At 37.0% G+C, this 21,379-nt stretch overlaps 1 protein-coding gene across 1 annotated transcript in view; it reads left to right on the top strand.

Annotated features, from left to right (window-relative positions):
* Positions 1 to 21,379, top strand: part of b4galt2 (UDP-Gal:betaGlcNAc beta 1,4- galactosyltransferase, polypeptide 2) — a 113,552-nt gene that overhangs the window by 73,137 nt on the left and 19,036 nt on the right. Inside the window, exons 4-5 of the mRNA XM_058745876.1 lie at positions 12,474 to 12,661; positions 16,097 to 16,219. Of these exons, the coding sequence (XP_058601859.1) occupies positions 12,474 to 12,661; positions 16,097 to 16,219 (311 nt within the window). The remainder of the gene's footprint in view (positions 1 to 12,473; positions 12,662 to 16,096; positions 16,220 to 21,379) is intronic.

Raw genomic sequence — 21,379 nt, 5'->3', positions numbered from 1 at the left:
AATGCCAACCTGGTAGTATTTTAATATGTGCACATTTATGCGAACTTGATTTTTATTTATTTTTTAATCACAGTGGAAGGATATACAAACTGAAAATGACTTCATTCTTCAGTCATTAGTTTGTGCCCTAGTAAATTATTTAGCATTTATCAAATGATTTTTTTAAATTATTTATTCTGAATTTAAATTGTTTAATGTGAATAAACAATAATGATCGTAACAATTTTGCAAGACATATATAATATATATAATATTGTGTCTGAGCAAAACCTCAAAAAAAGTTGTTTCACAACCAATGTGCATTCAATTGTAGGATATCAGAGCGAATTAGACAATTTAAGATTCGATCAGAACATCGAAACATGAGGAGCCGAAATTCCAAAGAGGCCCCGGAGAACAAGACAACGTCATAAATCAGATCCCTAACACCAGCCCGTCTGAAGCAAGCCTCTTTCACAGAACAGCTTGCAACATTAAGACAAAATAATACTTATTAATAATTCCAACTCAGGAAGGAGATTGTCAAATTTGGGGCAAATAACCAAGATTAATGCTCAAAGTGATGCAACGCTTGACCATCAGATGTAAATCTGTGATAGAAATCACGAGCTACAGACTTTCTTGGATTGGTTTCCCCCACCTAGAAAACCAAGATTGAGACTGAAATTCCTTAGGAGACCTTTTATCCTCTCTGGTCTTCACAGAACATGTCCTTATGTTCACAGAATGGCACAGAAACTGCCTTCTATGTGTAGATGCACAAAAATTATCTTAAAAGGACTTAGGAGCAACTAATCATTTCTATGCATAACTCCATATTATGTACAGTATCTCACAGAAGTGAGTACACCCCTCACATTTTTGTAAATATTTTATTATATTTTTTCATGTGACAACACTGAAGAAATTACACTTCGCTACAATGTAAAGTAGTAAGTGTACAGCTTGTATAACAGTGTAAATTTGCTGTCTACTCAAAATAACTCAACACAGCCATTAATGTCTAAACCGCTGGCCACAAAAGTGAGTACACCCCTAAGTGAAAATGTCCAAATTGGGCTCAATTAGCCATTTTCTCTCCCCGGTGTCATGTGACTCGTTAGTGTTACAAGGTCTCAGGTGTGAATGGGGAGCAGGTGTGTTAAATTTGGTGTTATCGCTCTCACTCTCTCATACTGGTCACTGGAAGTTCAACATGGCACCTCATGGCAAAGAACTCTCTGAGGATCTGAAAAAAAGAATTGTTGCTCTACATAAAGATGTCGTAGGCTATAAGAAGATTGCCAAGACCCTGAAACTGAGCTGCAGCACGGTGGCCAAGACCATACAGCGGTTTAACAGGACAGGTTCCACTCAGAACAGGCCTCGCCATGGTCGACCAAAGAAGTTGAGTGCACGTGCTCAGCGTCATATCCAGAGGTTGTGTTTGACGTAATAGATGTATGAGTGCTGCCAGCATTGCTGCAGAGGTTGAAGGGGGGAGGGGGTCAGCCTGTCAGTGCTCAGACCATACGCACACTGCATCAAATTGGTCTGCATGGCTGTCATCCCAGAAGGAAGCCTCTTCTAAAGATGATGCACAAGAAAGCCCGCAATCAGAGACAAGCAGACTAAGGACATGGATTACTGGAACCATATCCTGTGGTCTGATGAGACCAAGTTAAACTTATTTGGTTCAGATGGTGTCAAGCGTGTGTGGTGGCAACCAGGTGAGGAGTACAAAGACAAGTGTGTCTTGCCTACAGTCAAGCATGGTGGTGGGAGTGTCATGGTCTGGGGCTGCATGAGTGCTGCCGGCACTGGGGAGCTACAGTTAATTTAGGGAACCATGAATGCCATACTGAAGCAGAACATGATCCCCTCCCTTCGGAGACTGGGCCGCAGGGCAGTATTCCAACATGATAACGACCCCAAACACACCTCCAAGACGACCACTGCCTTGCTAAAGAAGCTGAGGGTAAAGGTAATGGACTGGCCAAGCATGTCTCCAGACCTAAACCCTATTGAGCATCTGTGGGGCATCCTCAAACGGAAGATGGAGGAGCGCAAGGTCTCTAACATCCACCAGCTCCGTGATGTTGTTATGGAGGAGTGGAAGAGGACTCCAGTGGCAGCCTGTGAAGCTCTGGTGAACTCCATGCCCAAGAGGGTTAAGGCAGTGCTGGAAAATAATGGTGGCCACACAAAATATTGATACTTTGGGCCCAATTTGGACATTTTCACTTAGGGGTGTACTCACTTTTGTGGCCAGCGGTTTAGACATTAATGGCTGTGTGTTGAGTTATTTTGAGGGGACAGCAAATTTACACTGTTATACAAGTTGTACACTCTCTACTTTACATAGTAGCAAAGTGTCATTTCTTCAGTGTTGTCACATGAAAAGATATAATAAAATATTTACAAAAATGTGAGGGGTGTACTCACTTACGTGAGATACTGTATGTAACCCACACATGTGACTATCATGTTCTAATCACTTATTGTGTATGTCTTTTTAATAACTATTGAATAGCTTAAGGGTTTATATTCATGTTTGGTATATATGTGTGTGACAATTCTAGCTTGAAACGCTTCTTTCAATTAATTCTTTGTCAAATGTATTATATTCTGGTTATAGAAATCACATCCAAAAGTATACTTTGCAAGAGCGTGTAAAGTTCGGACCATGTGACTAATAAGAACATCATAGATTTATGTATTGGGAGGAGAAACAGAGCAACACCCCGAGCTAAGACAGTATCTAATTGGTCAAAACACCATTTGGGATGTGTCCAAAAGCCGAGTTTAAAAACTCAGGACACCATAAAACCCTCTCTCTTTCTTTTTTGCTATTTTATTTATTTTTTTGCCACCGAATTTTGACGCTGCTTTTAAGCAATCTTTGAGCGTGCTCTGGCCTACATGCCAGCTGCCACTTAACCACGTGAGAAGAAAAGCCACCTAGTCTCGTTACATCCCTTTATTCTATTACTTTAATTTATTTTCTTTCCGTTGAGAGTTTTGTTAAGTTTGCCAATGCCGTGTCAATGCGAGGGTTAATTAAGTGATTGATGGTTGTTCAGGTCTATGCAATAACACATATTGCTGTAAACTTGGGATTTCACATTTTCATTCTCTTAAACTCATCCTTTCCTCGCTTTCTCTCTTTCTGCAACTTGTGTGAATGTGTGAATGCGTGTGTTCATGTGTTAGATTAGTTTACATGACTTAGGTTTATCCAATAAAGTTTTATTTATATTGAAAAGAGAAGTATCTGGTGTTTTGTGCTTACAAGTTAATGTCTTAAACTGCCGATCTTGTTACTGTGCTATTTAATAGTGTTTTCACTATATTTTGGATTTTAATATCCAGTGCAGACTTGCCAACTCAGTGATCAGCCATGAAACAGTGATTCTGTTCAAATTCCCTATAAAATCATAAATGTGACCCTGGACCACAAAACCAGTCTTAAGTCGCTGGGGTATATTTATAGCAATAGCCAAAAATACACTGTATGGGTCAAAATTATAGATTTTTCTTTTATGGCAAAAATCATTAGGGTATTAAGTAGAGATCATATTCCATGAAGATATTTTGTAAATTTACTACTGTAAATATATCAAAACGTTGTTTTTTATTATTAATATGCATTGCTAAGAATTCATTTGGACAACTTTAAAGGCGATTTTCTCAATATTTAGATTTTTTTGCACCCTCGGATTACAGATATTCAAATAGTTGTATCTCGGCCAAATATTGTCCTATCATAACAAACCATACATCAGTGGAAAGCTTATTTATTCAGCTTTCAGATGATATATAGATCTCAATTTTGGGAAATTGACACTTAAGACTGATTTTGTGGTCCAGGGTCACAAATGATTCCCTTTGAGCTAAATTGACCTGTTTCCCTTACACAATCATCCCATAAATTACAGTATAGATTAATATATTTGTTAGCATTGTCCTTTGTGATATTTGAAGATAGCTAACAATGCTTGCTCTATAGTGTGATAGGGTGATTTATTTTGAGCGAAGAACTGTGAAAGTATGACTAAGTCTTGGTTGGACTATATATCAATTTCATTTAAGTACAAAAAAAAAAAACATTTATTTCCAGCACATGAGGAAACTTACAGAGGCAGTAGGGATAAATTTAATGAAGTTACACAATAAGGACCTTTACATCCCATCGCCTGCCTTCAGCTATGAATATAGCCCAGCTGTTAATATGTTTGACATTTTCACAGCTCACATTGTGCAGTTAAATCAGGTCTGTGAAATTCCCCTTCCCCCTACATCTGAACACTTGCCTGTCAAAGAAGAGCGTTGATGTAACACCCACCTGTCTCCCAGTATTATACTTGTAGCACATTTATTTCAAAAGCCTGATTTATGAAGCCTCTTCATACTGTGCAACTTATCTGAATTCCATACCGGTTGACAGCTGAGTATATATTAATCACCTGCTGATGTGCAGGGTCTCTTTTATCCTACAAGCCCCAATAGCCGAACAGATTAACGAAAATGAGGCCAGCGACGTTATTGCATTACATTAGCATGCATCTCATGCTCACCCACATCTCGACTTAACTTCAGTTTTCCTTCATAAAATCTTGTTTATGTGGACGCATCCTTCTCAGGCATGTTTTTATGTGTGTTTTAAGGTTTAACTACAGAAAAAATAAATAAAAAATTTGGTGACTTTCCAGCAAGTTAAATGGTTGCATCTAACATGAAAATGACAGATTTTACTGAAAGTTGTTTCATTCCTGATGTTTTTTAGATAAACTGTGACCAGGAACAGTCATACTACCAATTAACTTTGTTTTTTTTTAGTGCATTTCCCTAGAATCTGTCTTGTTAACCATGAAAGTTCTGTTGAACGCTTTTCCATGGAGAATTTGGAGAAACAGAGCCCGACTTTTGTTCACAAGTGTTTTGCCAGTTCTTGCCTTGCCTTACGATACTGATACTGTCATACTTTGTAATTTATCATTTACTTTACAGTCCAAAAAACACAGAAGGGAATGAAAATAAGACTGGACATGCATGTTGTCCCTTGTTAGCGCAGAATGATTAATAGTGCCCCATTGTGCTTTGTGATTTCTTGCATGAGATCCCTGCGGTGGCAGTCTTGCCCAGAACAAACGATAAAAAGAAGAGAGAAACATGGCGTGTATCCTAAGCCACTGGACTGATACCAACACATCAAAATCAAATTAGCAAGGCCTAGTTGTGCTGGGTACACAGAGGACCGCAGAGGCTGTTTCTTGAAGAGGAAGAGTTCTCTTCTGCCCGCGAGTGTTACTGAAGACTGCAGTAACTCACTTTGACAGGGGGACTTGCAGCAACTCTCTCTGGTTTATTAGCTGACAGCAGGTGTTCTGATAGCCTTAATGTAAGCTGATTGCTAGCAACACCGTGTATGATTCATTCAGTGGCACCCATAGGGAGGTTAAGATCTCCTAAACTGCATGTTCGACCGGACCTGGCCCAAAGCTGCTGAAGGCAATGGAGGGTGTGTGTTTAGTACATTGATTCTTATGATGGTCAAAAAAACTAAAATAATCATTTTGCAGTGCATTGTGGGATGTGTGATTGCACACTGTGAGTACATCTGCATTTGTTTTGCAGATGTATGGTGGATACGATGGAAATCATACTCACTGCGAGGTGATTCTGGTGAGCTCAACCCAGAATGCCCCAATCTTTCTGTTTACTCAAAAGCCTGACACTCGGTCAAGAGAAGGTAGCCTCACGGTTTGTGTGAGTGATTTATTTATAATGAGAAATTCCTAATTCCCTGTGGGCCCTTAGAATATCATATAGATTTAGTGTCAGTCGGACGGCGAGAGTGCGGGTGTTGTGTACACTAGTAAGGCTTACTCTAATAATCTGCTCCAAGGCTGATGTAGGCCCAGCGATAATCCATATTTAAATGGTGCACTGATAGAACAACAATAATTAATTGGCCTCTCACTTACAGGAGAGAATAACAATAACCCTCTTACTGTTGTATGGTTATTCTCTCTTTTACACTCGAAAATGGCTGATCCTTGACATCTGCCTGGGAGGGAGGGAGAGAAAGTCAGTCAGAAAAAGGAAGGAAAGAAAGATTGGAAGGGAAATGAAGAAACGGGAGAAATAAAGGAAAGATTATAGGGAAATAAAGTTGGAAGAATAGCAAAGAAGTTAAGAAAGAAAGAAATAAACCACAGAGAAAACATGGGAAGAATCATGTAGAATGAAGAGAAAGTGAGAAAGAAAATGGAAGGAAAGAATGAAGAAAGAGTAAGAAAGAAAACAGGAAAAGAAACCAAGGATGTTGAAGAAAGGAAAATAAATCTTAAAAGGAAATGAGTAAGAATAGGAAAGGAATGAAAAAATAAGGAATAAAAGAAAAGATAAAGGAGCAATTGAGGAAAGCAAATTTAGAAGCAAGAGAAGGAGGAAAATATGAAGGCAGAGGGAAAGAAGGTACAAGGAAAAAGATAAATGAAAGAATGGTTGGGGAAAGTAAATTTTGAACAAAGTTTAAGAAAGGAAAGAATAGGAAAAGGAGATATAAGAAGAAAGAAGGATGGAGGCAAGATGTGAGGAATAGAGGAAGAAGAAAGAAAATTTATGGATGGATGGATGGATGGAAGGAAGGAAGGCAGGTAAGAATGAAGAAGGAATGAAGGAAGAAAGAAAGGAAGAGAGGATGAGGATGGGAAAAAAGAAAACTGGTGGAAGGAGGAATCAATAAAAAGAGAGAAACCAAAAAGAAAGGCAGGCAGGTAAGAATAAAGAAGGAAGAAAAGGAAGGTAAGAATGAAGAACGAAGGAAGGAAGAAAGAAAGAGAGGAAGAGGATGGAAAAAAGAAAACTGGAGAAACAAGGAACAATAAAAAGAGAAACCAAAAAGAAAGAAAGGAAGGACAGAAGGCATGTAAGAATGAAGAAGGAAGCAAGGAAGAGAGGAAGAGGATGGAAAAAAAGAAAACTGGAGAAACCAGGAACAATAAAAAGAGAGAAACCAAAAAGAAAGAAAGGCAGGCAGGTAAGAATAAAGAAGGAAGAAAAGGAAGGTAAGAATGAAGAAGGAAGGAAGGAAGGAAGGAAAAAAAATGAAAGAGAGGAACAGGATGGAAAAAAGAAAACTGGAGAAACGAGGAACAATAAAAAGAGAGAAACCAAAAAGAAAGAAAGGAAGGATGGAAGGCATGTAAGAATGAAGAAGGAAGGAAGGAAGAGAGGAAGAGGATGGAAAAAAGGAAACTGGTGGAAGGAGGAAGCGCTAAAAAGAAAGAAACCAAAAAGAAAGGAAGGAAGGAAGGAAGGCAGGTAAGAACACGGTACCTTTTCAAAAGGTACATGTTTGTACCTAAAGGGTCCATTTTGGTACCTTAAAGGTACATATTAATACTTAAAGTGTATATATTTGAACTTAATAGGTACAAAAGTGTACCTTTTGAAAAGCTACTGCCCCAGTGACAGCTTTTGTACCTTTATTTCTGAGAGTGAATGAAGAAGGAAGGAAGGAAGGAAGAGAGGAAGAGGATGGAAAAAAAGAAAACTGGAGGAAGTGATAGAAAGAAAGAAAGAAAGAAGAGGATGGTTAAAAAAGTAAACTGGAAGAATGAGGAAGAGATAAAAACAAAGAAAGAAAAAAACAGAAGAGGGAGAGAAACTAAATAGGAAGGAAGGAAGACAAGAAAGAAAGAAGGAGGAGAAATTTATGAAAATAGGAAAGAAATGAATGATAGAATGGAGAGAGAGAACGTGAGGGAAAGAAAAGAAGGCAGTAAGAAAGAAAGGACGAGGAAGGAAAGAAAAAAACAAGCTCTGATCCAGCCTAATGAATCTCTCTGATAGCAGCAGCTCGTTTCGTCTGTCTTTTTTCCATACTAATCCTCGTGATGTCAGGCTATTGATGAAATAGAGACAAACTCAAATTGAATTCTCAGAAATAGCTGGGGTTTGTCTATAAGCTGCCTTTCTTCTGCGCTTCCATAGCCACTGTTTCATTACTGTAAATTAGTTTGCCTGGCCGGTCGCCAGCGCTGCCTCAGCCATCAAGAAGACATGAACACATGTCTGAAGCATGCTTTTAATTGAGCCCTGCTCACGCTACAGTAGCTGTCAGGTGACAGTGAGGAACAGTAACGAGGCAACTCTCTCCTAAATCAAAGCAACTTCCAAAACAAGCTAACTGTAATAGCAAAGCTTCTAGCAGTACTTTAGCAGCGATCTCTGCCCCGGCACAGTTGTTCAACAGTGAGAAACGTCAATGCTCGACAGCCGTTCTGTAGAGAGCTGTTATTTCCTCTGAGTATTTTAGAAATGGTACTGGGTCTGACTATACAAACCATTTCTATAGTAGCGAGCAGAAAAAAATAGGTTGAGACAAGAGAGCCTGTCAAAACGCAGCGCATGTAAAACACTCACTGTAAGTGGTCTGTTGACTTCAGCATGCTTGTGCAACATATGGTGTCCTCGTTTAGGTGAGATTGAGTTTCTGGGGATGGCGTGGTGTAGTGGATGTTCATCTGGGCTGGTTTGATCGCCGAAAGGAGTGATGTGTGAGTGATTGCGGCCCTGAGCAAGACACTGTTCCTCAGGTTGCTGCAGGGGGTTTGTCTCTATAATTAGTGCACTTTGAGTGACTAACGATGAAAGCTTTTGCTAAATGAATACTTCTGTTTCAGTTTTGTAGGGATTTTCTTTGAGAAGAGGAAACCAGAGTGCAAGTGTAAGGACGTCCCAGAGGCCGGGCCAGTTTGAGAGCGATTCAAGTCCAGTTGACAGAATTGTAGCTCGTCAGACCTAAAGATTTAGTTTGTAGAGTTTAAAACTTCAGAATAATGAAAAGCTGTTTTTCCTTTTAGTTTGTATGACTGGTTTTAATACAGATTGTTTTTAACAATATATTTGAATACAAGTACAATAATTTAATTGTTAGAATACAAGAATACAAATATTATACTGTATGTTTGCACATTATATAATTGAATATTATTGTTGTTAATTATTATTATTAATAATAATAATAATAATAATAATATCTTTAATATGCATTGTTTGTATTTATGTAGGTTAATGATGATTTAAAAACTTATACATTTTGAATTGTAATTATTACAATGATAAAAAAATGCTTAAGTACAAATACTAATTTTAATTTCTGATACTTACTGACACAATAAGTAAATGATCATTCAAACTACAAGAACACAAATATAATATGCATTACGAATATGCAATGATGATGTTGATTATTATTACTATTATTATTAAAATTAAAATTAAAGATAATTTAAATGCAGAAACAAAACCATTTTAATTGTAATTATTACAATTCTGAAAATTAAATATGAAATAAACATATTATTATTATTAAAATTAAAGATCATTTAAATGCAGAAAAACCATTAATTGTTATTATTACAATTCTGAAAATTTAATTTAAAAATACAATTATTATTGTTGTTGTTGTTATTATTATTTATGCCAATATATTTATTTAAAGTTGATTAACAGTTTTAGAAATTTATTTTTATTCTTGTTTTGGGTTAATAAACCAAACAATAGATACAAAAAAAAAAAAAAAGAATACTACATATGAAAAGAATACTGTTATCATGTATTGCTTTTTGTAAATGTAATTTATTTTCAGATTAGCATTTAATCAAAAAAATATGTATTTTCTGGCACCTTCAAATATGTGTTGTTATTTTTTTTTGGAGGGGACACTAAAAATCTTGGCTAGGCAAGTAAAAATTGAGGGAAAAAATGAGCTCAAGAAGCTTCCTTTTTCTCCTTTATGTTCTATCCCTCTGTCTCTTTCACACACACATTCCCTGTAACTCCGGTCGATCCGGCTCACTCCTGATTTTTTCCCTTTTTTTTTTGTCCCCTCTCCTCCTCTAGCCTTCAGCTCTGGCATCGATAGCATGCTGCATGATATGGTCAGCCTGCTGGGGACTGATAATGCAGGCTTACACACACACATCCCTACACACACACACCTGCACAAGAAAATGCACAATGCAATCTCTCAGGATGAGCTCTGGTCCTAATCTGTCTCCATAGCAACCAGGGTTGGCCTTGAGTGTGCCGCTGTAGGGATCCTGCCTCATGACCTAGAGCGAGCAAGGGATTGTGATTAGCTATCAGCGTGATCATCAGATAAAAAAATACAGCTAATTGCTTCTCAGAGAGCAAGTATTGAGCAACTGACATGACTGCGATAAGCTTACAGAAGGAGAAGGAGACTCTAGCTGGGGGCCGATGTGACTCTCAGACCTCAAGCTGAGTGGTTTAAGTCTGGGTTAAGAAACAGAGTCATTGTACTTCTTAGTGTGCTACTGATGGAAAGAGGGAGGCTGTTTTATTTACTGAGCTCGAGCTTTGCCTCATTGACTACAATTAGGAACAACCTTAAGAGTAAATGCATTTCAGTTTGAGCTGTTTGTAATGGGTTATATATCAAACTCATAGCCACTCTTCATATTTACTTTAAATGAGGATTTATATAACCATATTCATGTACAGTGTTTTTTACATGGTGTTCCAAGGTACTCCAGAGAATGCTATAGTATTTCCATGTTATCATATCAACTCGTATGGGTTTCTCAATGGCTAATTCCAGTATCTACTGTCTAAATGTCAAATAAGGTACACATACTAAATAATTATAATAATAAAGCAATTGTTAGTTAGATTATAAACTGTCATTCTACAATGTATGGTCAGTAAGATTTGTTATTTTTTTAAAGAAATTAGTATCTTTATGTGGCCAAATGTATCAAACGTGACTATAAAGAAATTTGTAATGTTACAGAATATTTCTATTTCAACTAAATTGTCTTTTTCTAAATTGAAAAAAATCGTAATTTCCACGTAAATATTAAGCAGCAATTTCCAACACTGAAGGAAAATGTATCAAATCAGCATATTAGAATGATATTGAAATATATTAAGATATAACATTTATTGAAATAGAAAACAGTTATTTTAAATTGTACAATATTATTGTTTTTACTGGTGAGAATAAATTTTGATGAGAGACTTTTTTTTAGCAAAATAAATACTCATATTCAGCAAGGATGCAATACCTTTAAAGACTTTGCTATTATTTCTCTTTAAAATAAATTGTGTTCTTTTGAACTTTTTATTCATAAAAGAATCTATCACTATTTCCACAAAAATATTAAGCAGCACAACTGTTTTTAAATCTTGATAATGAAAAGAAATGGAAATGTTGGACATGGCATAGTGTCTAAAACCCCCTTATACAGTATAAGGGGGTTTTAGACACTATGCCATGTCCAACAACACTAACCATGGTAAAATCACTGTGACACAGCCTATCATGCTTTAATATATGTATGCAACTATACACAAGACGTCCATCACTTGTGGTTGTTTTGGTAATGTACAACACAAAAATAGCACGATATAACACTCCCCAGATGAGCCATTGTCCCTGTTGAGGTTAACGACCTAGAACAGGTGCGAGTCGGCTAATGAGGGGAGAGTTCTACACCTGTTTCACAATCAAACCCACTTCATGGTGTGTTGAAACCGTACAAAACAAGCCAAACACCTCACAGCTGAAACTTAAGGATGAATGCTTAGTTCCGATGATCCTTTTCTGAAAATAATTAGAGTTTTTTTCTTCCAAAACCATCTGCTCATGATGTCCACATATCTACTGTTTCGGAGCTGGTTTCTTGGATGGGAGATGCTAAGTCGTGAGCATGTCCCTGTTATAAATCTGTCGTTTTTAGCGAGGTGTGTGTTATTACCAGACATCTACTGCTGTGTTTGCCTGAGCTGTCTGCCACCACATGAGGAATAAATCTTATTAAACTAGTGAAAATGAGTTCAGTAATGTTTAATGAGCACACTTGCTGATGAAAAAAGCTATTTTATGTCTCTTAAAGATATTGCCTTATCTGCCCCCTCTCACTCGTTCTCTCTTATATTCAAGAATCTTTCTCCTCTGCGCCTCTGAGAGAATTGAAGTTAGGATAAATATTGATAGAAGCTAAAAGTCACTTTTTTAGCATTGGTGTCATAAAATAAGATTTTGCTCAAGAGGTGCGTCTCTTTGCATCCAATGCTGTTCATCACTGTTCACAGATGTGGTTGTGTGGTGAATGCGACACTTCAAAGCCTCGCGTAATATGCATCCTTTAATCATTTTGGTAATGCTTTTGTAGTGCACATCCACAGGCATTGTGCTGAAAAGGCAGTAGATTTGTGACAGTAGTTCACACCTTTGGATTATTGGGCCAAATCTCAGGTATTACAGGATTACATGGGATTATTGTCACACTGGATTATTAGTTCAGACACCACATAGTGTTTTGGTGTTACATGGCATCCCATTCAGTGTAAATATAGACCAAATTGGAAATATTTTATTATTGACTTTTCGTTGGGTAATCTTAAATGCATTTTGCAACATTGTAAAGCTGTTGTTTTGTTCTGTTGTGTTTCAGCTTGGCGAGGACACCTTCAATCGGGCCAAGCTTCTTAATGTTGGCTACACCGAGGCTCTTAAAGATGCAGAATACGACTGCTTCATTTTCAGTGATGTGGACCTGATCCCTATGGATGACCGGAACCTGTACCACTGTTATGACCAGCCCCGTCATTTTGCCATTGCCATGGACAAATTCGGCTTTAGGTAACATATTAAATATTGAGGGAACCACAAAGTGCAGGAGTCTGTTGACACATAATATTTGATATAACATTGTATCTCACTTTTATAATTCTGGTCCCTTTTGATACATAAATAATCAGAAGCCTCATATAAAGGCTGAAAATGCAATAAAATGGAATCAGTGGCATGTTTTATATGAATTTAATATCCTTGTAGAGTTGTGGCTTTGCCAGATTTTATTACAAATATGCTGGGCCGCATTTGTTGCTATTTACATACATATTAATAGATGCCATGTCTGTATTTGTCTTTATTTCTTTGCAGAGAACAGAGTCAGTTAATCAAACAGCCAGAGCTTGAGGGCTGTCTGTCAAAGCCTGTGCTTCTGATGATTAATTGCTTTTTTCCACTAGGGAAGATATATGTCTTATGACGCTTTGTCATCTGGAGCTCTAGAATACAGCTGAATTATTATGTATCAAAAGTTCATTTGTTAGGTGCAGTGCCAGTCTAGACAGACCTGGAGCCTTGACAAGCATATGTATTCATTTTCCAAGGCAGACAATTATTTAGAGGAGACAGACCGGTTTTCTTCAAGTGTAATAGCTGGAGATATTAAAACACTGGTGAAGGTTCACCGTATGATGTTTTTTCTTTTTTTTTTCCCAATTTAAAATGAATTTTGTCTGTCTTCTGTTGGCAAGCAGACAAGTTGGCCTTTGCTCCATGATGTTTAATTTCCTGTCTTTGTGTGAGGGGCCAAAAGGACCAAGACAATCTTAACTCTCTGCCTTCCTCTGCCGTCCTCAGAGAATTTGTTAAAATCAGCCTCTATCTTAAGATGTGAGCAGTGTTGGGAAATTAGTCCAAAAGATAATTGTTTACTAATCAGTTGGTATGTGTAAAACATTTAATGACAGTTACTGTAACATGATTAAAAAATAATTCTTAAAATTATTGACATTATCATTATTTGAAAAAAAGAAAGCAAATAAAAAACTGCTGAAATTATTAAAATAACCCCATTTAAAAGTTTGGGAACCCTTGGTTCTTAATACTGTGTGTGGTTACCTGGATGATCCATGACTGTTTTTTTTTGTTTTGTGATGGTTGTTCATGAGTCCCTTGTTTGTTCTGAACAGTTAAACTGAGCACTGTTCTTCAGAAAAATCCTCCATGTCCTGCAGATTCTTCAGTTTTCCAGCATCTTTTGCATATTTGAACCCTTTCCAGCAGTGACGTTATGATTTTGAGATCCATCTTTTCACACTGAGGACAATTGAGGGACTCAAACACAACTATTAAAAAAGGTTCGAACATTCACTGATGCTCCAGAAGGAAATACGATGCATTAAGAGCCAGGGGTGGGGTGGGGGGGGGGACTTTTGAATTTGAAGATCAAGGTAAATTGTACTTAATTTGTCTTCCGGGAAACATGCAAGTATCTTCTGTTGCTTCCGAAGGGCAGTACTAAATGGAAAAAATTATATTTCGTACATCATTTGTACATCTTCATCCTGTTCAAAAGTTTTCACCCCCTGGCTCTTAATGCATCGTGTTTCCTTCTGGAGCATCAGTGAATGTTCAAACCTTTTTTAATAGTTGTGTTTGAGTCCCTCAATTGTCCTCAGTGTGAAAAGATGGATCTCAAAATCATAAAGTCACTGCTGGAAAGGGTTCAAATATGCAAAAGATGCTGGAAAACTGAAGAATCTGCAGGACATGGAGGATTTTTCTGAAGAACAGTGCTCAGTTTAACTGTTCAGAACAAACAAGGGGACTCATGAACAACCATCAAAAAAAACAGTTGTGGATCATCCAGGTAACCACAAACAGTATTAAGAATGAAGGGTTACCAAACTTTTGAATGGGGTTATTTTAATAATTTCAGCTATTTGTTTTGTCTTGTGGACTAAATGTAAACATTTTTATGCAAAATATCTTATTCAAGACAGTACTAAATAAAAAATAACATGCATTTTGTATGATCTCCCTTATTTTGTTAAAACTACTCACATTTTTACAGATTCTGCCAGGGGTTCACTAACTTTCAGGCAGCACTATATATATATATATATATATACTATATACAGTTACTACAGCACCTGCTTAGTGCTGTGGCAAAATTTGAAGTTATTGAATTTGGTTTTTATTTCTCTGTGGATGGCCAGACAACACTTTAAACAAATGCCACTGACCTTCTCCAGAGTGTGAACTGCCTTTAACTGTCAGTGGGCTAATAATTCCGTTTCCTCTGTGAGTCATCTATTGGCGTGTGTCTTCAGTCTGAGGAGGCCTTAACGTTCCTGTATTTAATAAGTGGAGCACCTTTAGAGAATTACACACTCTCAGGCCGTGAGCGTGTGAAGAAACTTCAGCCATACTGTTTCTGTGAAGACTGCTGCTGTAGCAGATGGCCTCATTAATTTTAGCTTGTTGTCTTTTAACGTGTGGTTGCGGCGCGCATGAGCGCTTGTTTGTGGATGCGTGTTTGTGTGTGTGCACGCGTTCATGTAGGTTTTTGGTTCTCTTTCTCCCATACGTCGCACATTTGTTTGCGTGGGTGAATGTGGTTGCTGTCATTGGCAACATACACCGCGGTAGCCCAAGGCGAACCCCGGGCGGCTACCCATGATGCACCTGCCAGCCCACAGCCCAGCGGGCCTCTTAAAAGAGGAGATACAGAAACCATGTTTTCAACTGCTTTAAGTGGACTCAATGCATTTCTAGACTGTATTCATCCAGCAGAGCATTTGTTTGAAGGCTTCGAACACTTGCTTGAGATGTAATCGCTCTGTGGTTTAAAGGTCAAATATATGACTTAGTTCTGACAACCAACAAGGCCTTTTAATTCATCCTTTGACCTGCAATGGAGTATGTATATTTATATCAGCCTTTAATCCTGTAGACGATGATTCCTCAGATAATTCTCATCTGACAGTGGCCCCCTGAACCGTCTATGATGAGAAACGGATTCTACGGTTTATGGCGCACTTAAGCTTTTACAGGACGTTCTTTGAGTTGTGTAGCTCAACCGAGGGGCCTGAGGGGTGGCAACCAGGAGAAAAGTGATGAAAGAGAGTTTGGAGAAGGATCAGATAGCATTTGAAAATGTTGGAACCCCTGTGGGAGGACTCTGTGACTCTCTAGAATCACTCATATGAGATGCAATTTTGTTAAATTCAAATGCTTGAGTTGACTTGACTAAAGGGCTCAGTTCAGAGAGGGCTTACAAAAAGGATATTTCACTGTAGACTTGAATCAAAAAGAAAATCTAATGGGAATCCAAAGCCCCCTACATTCCAAATGGACGTAGGCAGGAAAAGACAATTTGAGGTAACATTACTGGATAAAATGTTATTGATGATTAAAGGGTCTTATGCACCCAAATTTGAGGCTTTGTATTTAAACTGTGTCATCTGAATAAGAATGATTGGGGTCTGTTCCCTCTTGCAGGCTACCCTATGCAGGGTACTTTGGAGGGGTGTCCGGCCTTAGCAAAAAACAGTTCCTCAAAATCAATGGCTTCCCTAATGAGTACTGGGGCTGGGGAGGTGAAGATGACGACATTTACAACAGGTAAGACCATATATATGCTGTCTTTCTCTTTTATAAATGTCCCAGGTCTGGTCCTTTAAAATTGGGATAAAATGGAAGTAGGGTCAGATCTTTTCTTTTGTATTGTGATGTATCTGAGTGTAAAAAATTATCGAAAAAGATAATGTGTATGTCTGAGATGTGGGAGTTGCACTCAAAACCAAAGTTGGATGAATGTGAGCTTCTGGCATACGACACCAGAGAAGTCTGTCGAATCGCCTGAAGATCAAGTCAGTTTAAAATCAGATTATGAGGTCAAAGATAATGTAAAAATTAAAACTCATGTATTGATCAATTGAATCCCAATAAGATCATTAACATGCATTTAGAAAATTGATAGGTGAATTTTTATTTTCAAATTAGGGGTTCCAAACTTGTGTTTGGAGGGAATTTTACAGATGTATTTATTGAAATGAATTCAATTTATTGTTATTGGAGATATTTATTTAAAGTGGTCCGTCACACAAGGATTGGCATGTTTGAGTCTCTTTGGCATGAGAAAGTTTGAAAACCTCTACTTAATCATTTTATAATTAATAGTTCAACTTAATATTTTTTTAACATGAAGTCAAGACATTTTTCTGTGTTTTAATAAAATCTCATTTGTTATTTTGTATGTTGCTATGGACTCATTTGATAAAGTATGTTCAAATGTATTCAGCACTTTTCCCGCCAAAACATTGCCACTTCAGTTGTTCGGGTGGTTACTAAAATACTGCACCACAGTTTCAGGGAAATGGGCAGCAAATGAGAAGCTATTAAAAGGGGAAAAGGCTTCAAAGGTTTTATTTAAATTATGTATTAGTCTGAGCTCTTTGCTTAAGTTAAAAAGAAAGAATTAAAAGTAGGTTATAATATAAATGTTACTTTGACTAGTGGTTCTAGAACAAACCATTTTAAAGATGACTGATATGCTGACAAATGGATGTTGAACATGAAATGCACATATTTTGAGTTATTTATGATTGCCGTAATTGCTGTTATGCCAAAAATGTGTCACTGCGATCCTCGATAACAGATCACACATTTTTAATCTGTTTGTCAAATGACATTTGTGTGACACATTAACAGCTTTGGTGAAAAATCTGAATAGTTAAATACATTTAAGAGAATAAACGGTTCTTTATTTCTCTTGATTTAAATGAATCACATCTGTAGATACGCTGCTTGTAAACCTTTGCAAACTTTGACTGACTTTCTGGGATGTCATTTTGTTTTGAGGTCTAGTAGACAGGCTTTTAAAATAGTCATGAGTAAGCATGCGTCATCAGAAACTGTCGCTTTGTCGCTGAACAGTGTCCTTGTGCTGTTTCTAGGTCTTTTTCTTTCTCTGGTATATGCAGCTCTGCAGGGAGCAGCTGTATATACACTCGCCGCTCACAAATCTACACCGTGTCCAGACAGAAATGTGTGAATAGATGAGGCTCTGCTGTCTGATGCCTGTCTCTTCAGATAATGAATAGCTGCGTGTTCACTAGCTATCATTTTTCCCCACTCAGGTGATGAGAGAGCAAAACCTGCAGTATATCAGGGCGCGCACGCTCTTGCAACAGCGATAACACTTGTGGAGATATGTCCCATATGTCATTCTTTTCAGTTGTTTGGGGTTCCATTGACAGTAGATGGCGGAAACTGGATGGTGTGATAAAGCACACCTCTCACATTATCTTTTCCTGCCTTTGCCCATTGCTTTTTTTTGACATGATGGATAGATTATATAAGTAAAAATAGGCTTTAGAGCCTGATATGCACAAAAAAGCACCAGCCTCCCTTGAGATCTCCTTCTGAACTGAGCTGTTTTTATTGGGAGAATATAAAAAGCTTGATGTTGTTTTGAAGGAGTTCTAATTATGTATTTTGCATGCATATTTATTGCACATTTATATGCACATTAACTGTTGATCTTTTTTGGATTTTCGTACTGCTCATTTTATGATTTAGTTGTGTTGAAATGAGCATCTTCGCTAAGACAACAAATTTGAAATTTATGTACAGTTAAATTTCTGTTTATATTTGATATGTACACTGCCATTCAAAAAATGTGGCTTTGGTTGGATTTTTAAATGCTTTTGAAAGAAGTCTCTTTATGCTCACCAAGGCTGCACTTATTTGGTCAAAAACACTGTAAAAAGTTGTGAAATATCATATAAAATATACACACACATATATATAAATATCATATAAACTATATACATATACACAATTATGTATTTAAAAATGTAATTTATTCTTGTGGTGGCAAAGCTGAATTTTCAGCTGTCATTACTGCGGTCTTCAGTGTCACATGATCCTTCAGAATTTTTGGAAACTAGGATAAATTTTTTTTTTTCACGATTATTTGAATAGAAAGCTCAAAAGAAGAGCATTATTTTAAAATAGAAATCTTTACATTATAAATGTTTTTACTGTTACTTTGGCTCAGTTGAATGCTTCATTGCTGACAAAAATGTATTTAAAAAAATAATCTTACTGATCCCAAACTTTTGAACAGTAGTTTGAACATAAAACATTTAACTTGTACACACTTACAAAGTCTATGATGTTATTGCATTATACTTTTGAAGCCTTAAGTGGCCATGCATTCATTTATATTTCTTTCTTGTCTTCTCATGTTCTAAATATAATAGAATTTGTTTTCTTGTGATCTCAGAGTCGCCTTCTCAAAAGAGAATTTCTCATAAATTTGTTCATCTATAATGCAGACATTGCCACGAAAGCAACAAGAACAAAACAAGAGAAAACTACTTTTAAGTCAGGGTCTTAAGAAGACAGCTTTTGATAAATTGAGATTATTGGAAAATGTTGCCTAATCGAGAAAATTTTAGTGACAAACAAAGTTAATGGCAAACCAAGACCAAAAATATTAAGGTGTTGCATCTTTCCATTTTATGCAATGAAGTGGCATTTAATTGAAATAAATACAGAACATTTAAAGCAAAACATTTCATAAAAATAATGTTAATACCATGTAAAAGATAAAAAGTAGATTGTTTAAAAAGAAGACAATCAGGACACTTTCTAGTTGTCAAACTTAATGTGATGAACTATGCAGGAACGCATTGCATGTGTGAACTGGAAAGTGACTACATTATATTCAAAATGACTTGGGACCAGTACTGCAAAAATGCTTCTTACAAATTTGTTCTACCAAATCATTTTCAAGGCCACTGTAGTTGACTAGATCTACTGCTTTGAAATATTACTGAACAGACATAACATAACATAACAGACAGGGTGGCGATATATTAGCCTGAGATGCAGTCGGCTTTGAGCGGTCGTTCAAAGTCAAGATGTAAGAGTAAATGGCATGTGGACCCAGCTGTGTGTTCTGCTTCAAATTCCCCATCTGACTGGTGTACAGACACACACAGACTCTGACGCTCGCCCATTTAGGTCCTCTGGGTGTAAGTTTACTTGAACATACTGTCACTTCTCTGGAACCGGTTTGCTGGGGCTCCAGGGACTCCCAGTGCCTGTCAGAACAACTTCCTCTCTTCCCGTATCTTTGAAGGTCACTGGTCTGACAGCGTGAGCCCAAGTGCCAATGGACATTCTTCTCTGCAAGCTCAAAATTCTGCAGCCTGGCTTCTTAAAATGTGTCAGTCTGTGCGGATGTGCTCCTCTGCCATCGCTGCTTTAGAAGAGACAAGTTTTTTGTATCTCTGTCGACTGGGTTTTTAGTTTGTTTGTGAAGGCAGCTGGCATTAGTGTGCAGAATCTTTGTTTCTTGCTGTGGTTGATCCTGCAGTAGTACACTTGTTCCTGTAGTGTCCCTTCTAGCCATAAGGAAGAACTAGTGGCAGTCCTGTTCAAAGATACTACTGTACACTGATACGGAGTAGCTATGGTCAGCCGCTATTGACGAGAAGCTCCTGCAGCTGTTTCTGTCCTTGGTTTCTGAGGAAATGTATGACAAAGTCAGAAAAGACATTTTCCAGCTACACTGAAATAGTGGGTTTTTGTAACTGTGATAGTTTTTTTGTCTCTTGAATTTTTTTTTTTTTTAATTTGAGCCAGTTTCATTCTGATTAAAATGTTATTTTAATTTTTATAGTTAATGAAAATATATATTGATTTAAACATATATGAACATTTTATATTACCGTTCAAAGTTTGGGGTCAGTGAGATTTTTTTGAATGGATTTTGAATAGATTGAAAGAACAGAATTTATTTGAAATGTTTTTTTTTTGTTTTTTGTTTTGTAGCAGTGTCTTCTTTACAGTCACTTTTTAATCAATTTAATGTGTCCTTGCTGAATAAAAGTATTAATTAATAAAAAATGTTACTGAAAATCCTATTGAAACCAAACTTTTAAAATAGTAGTGTATTTATATTGTTCACAATTTAAATGCAGTTTTGATTTTTTTTTTTTTGATTTATTTTTTTTTTAAATGAATGTGTTTTTGCAAAAAGAGCAAATTTAGGAAGTGATGTAACTGAGGTTTTTTTGACATACATACTGTTAATTTACTGTTGTAACTTCACATCAAAGACAAAGCACAGATTTAACTCATCCTTTGCTCAATTTCAGCATTTGTCTCTTTATGATCATTATCTAGAAAGCAATACAGTATCAAACTCCAAATGTGGACAGTCCTTTGTATTTGTTGTCAAGAATTCGTTTATTTTATGGCAGCTTCATAATAGTGATTGTGTTTTAAATAAGTCACCATAAGAGGCATTATCTATAAAACCTTCCTAATGGAAAGAGCAGCCACTATCGTGCTCTGCAAGCTGGCCAGAAGGTCATCGCTGCATGCATTGGTAGAGTGAAGTCATTGTGGATAGAAATAGCCCAGAGGGATGTGTGTGAGGGAGGATAGTGGACTCAGATGACTGTGTCCTGGCCTCATGCACAGCAAATGTTCCATCCGACTGGCTTGAAACAAAAAGCGAAGTTAAAAAAGCTTTTGGAGAGTTTTGTTCTCCCCTCTGGCCATGTGGACGGAGAAATAGTCCATCATTCTTTCTTTGATTTTCAACATCTGTGTAGTTGAAGAAGATGGAAGCCCTGGAGGGACATTTCCCTTTACAATTCAGTAAGAAGTTCTTACTAAGAACAAGACAGTGGAAGGCAGTAGACAGGTGTGCTCTATTGTGGATTTTAAGTTGAAATTGAATAGTTATGAACTACTCTTGGG

The sequence above is a fragment of the Onychostoma macrolepis genome, chromosome 02 (assembly GCF_012432095.1).
Source record: "Onychostoma macrolepis isolate SWU-2019 chromosome 02, ASM1243209v1, whole genome shotgun sequence".
Classification (NCBI taxonomy): Eukaryota; Metazoa; Chordata; class Actinopteri; order Cypriniformes; family Cyprinidae; genus Onychostoma; species Onychostoma macrolepis.
Note: the sequence above shows the minus strand (reverse complement) of the source record. Positions and strands in the feature narration are given on the sequence as shown.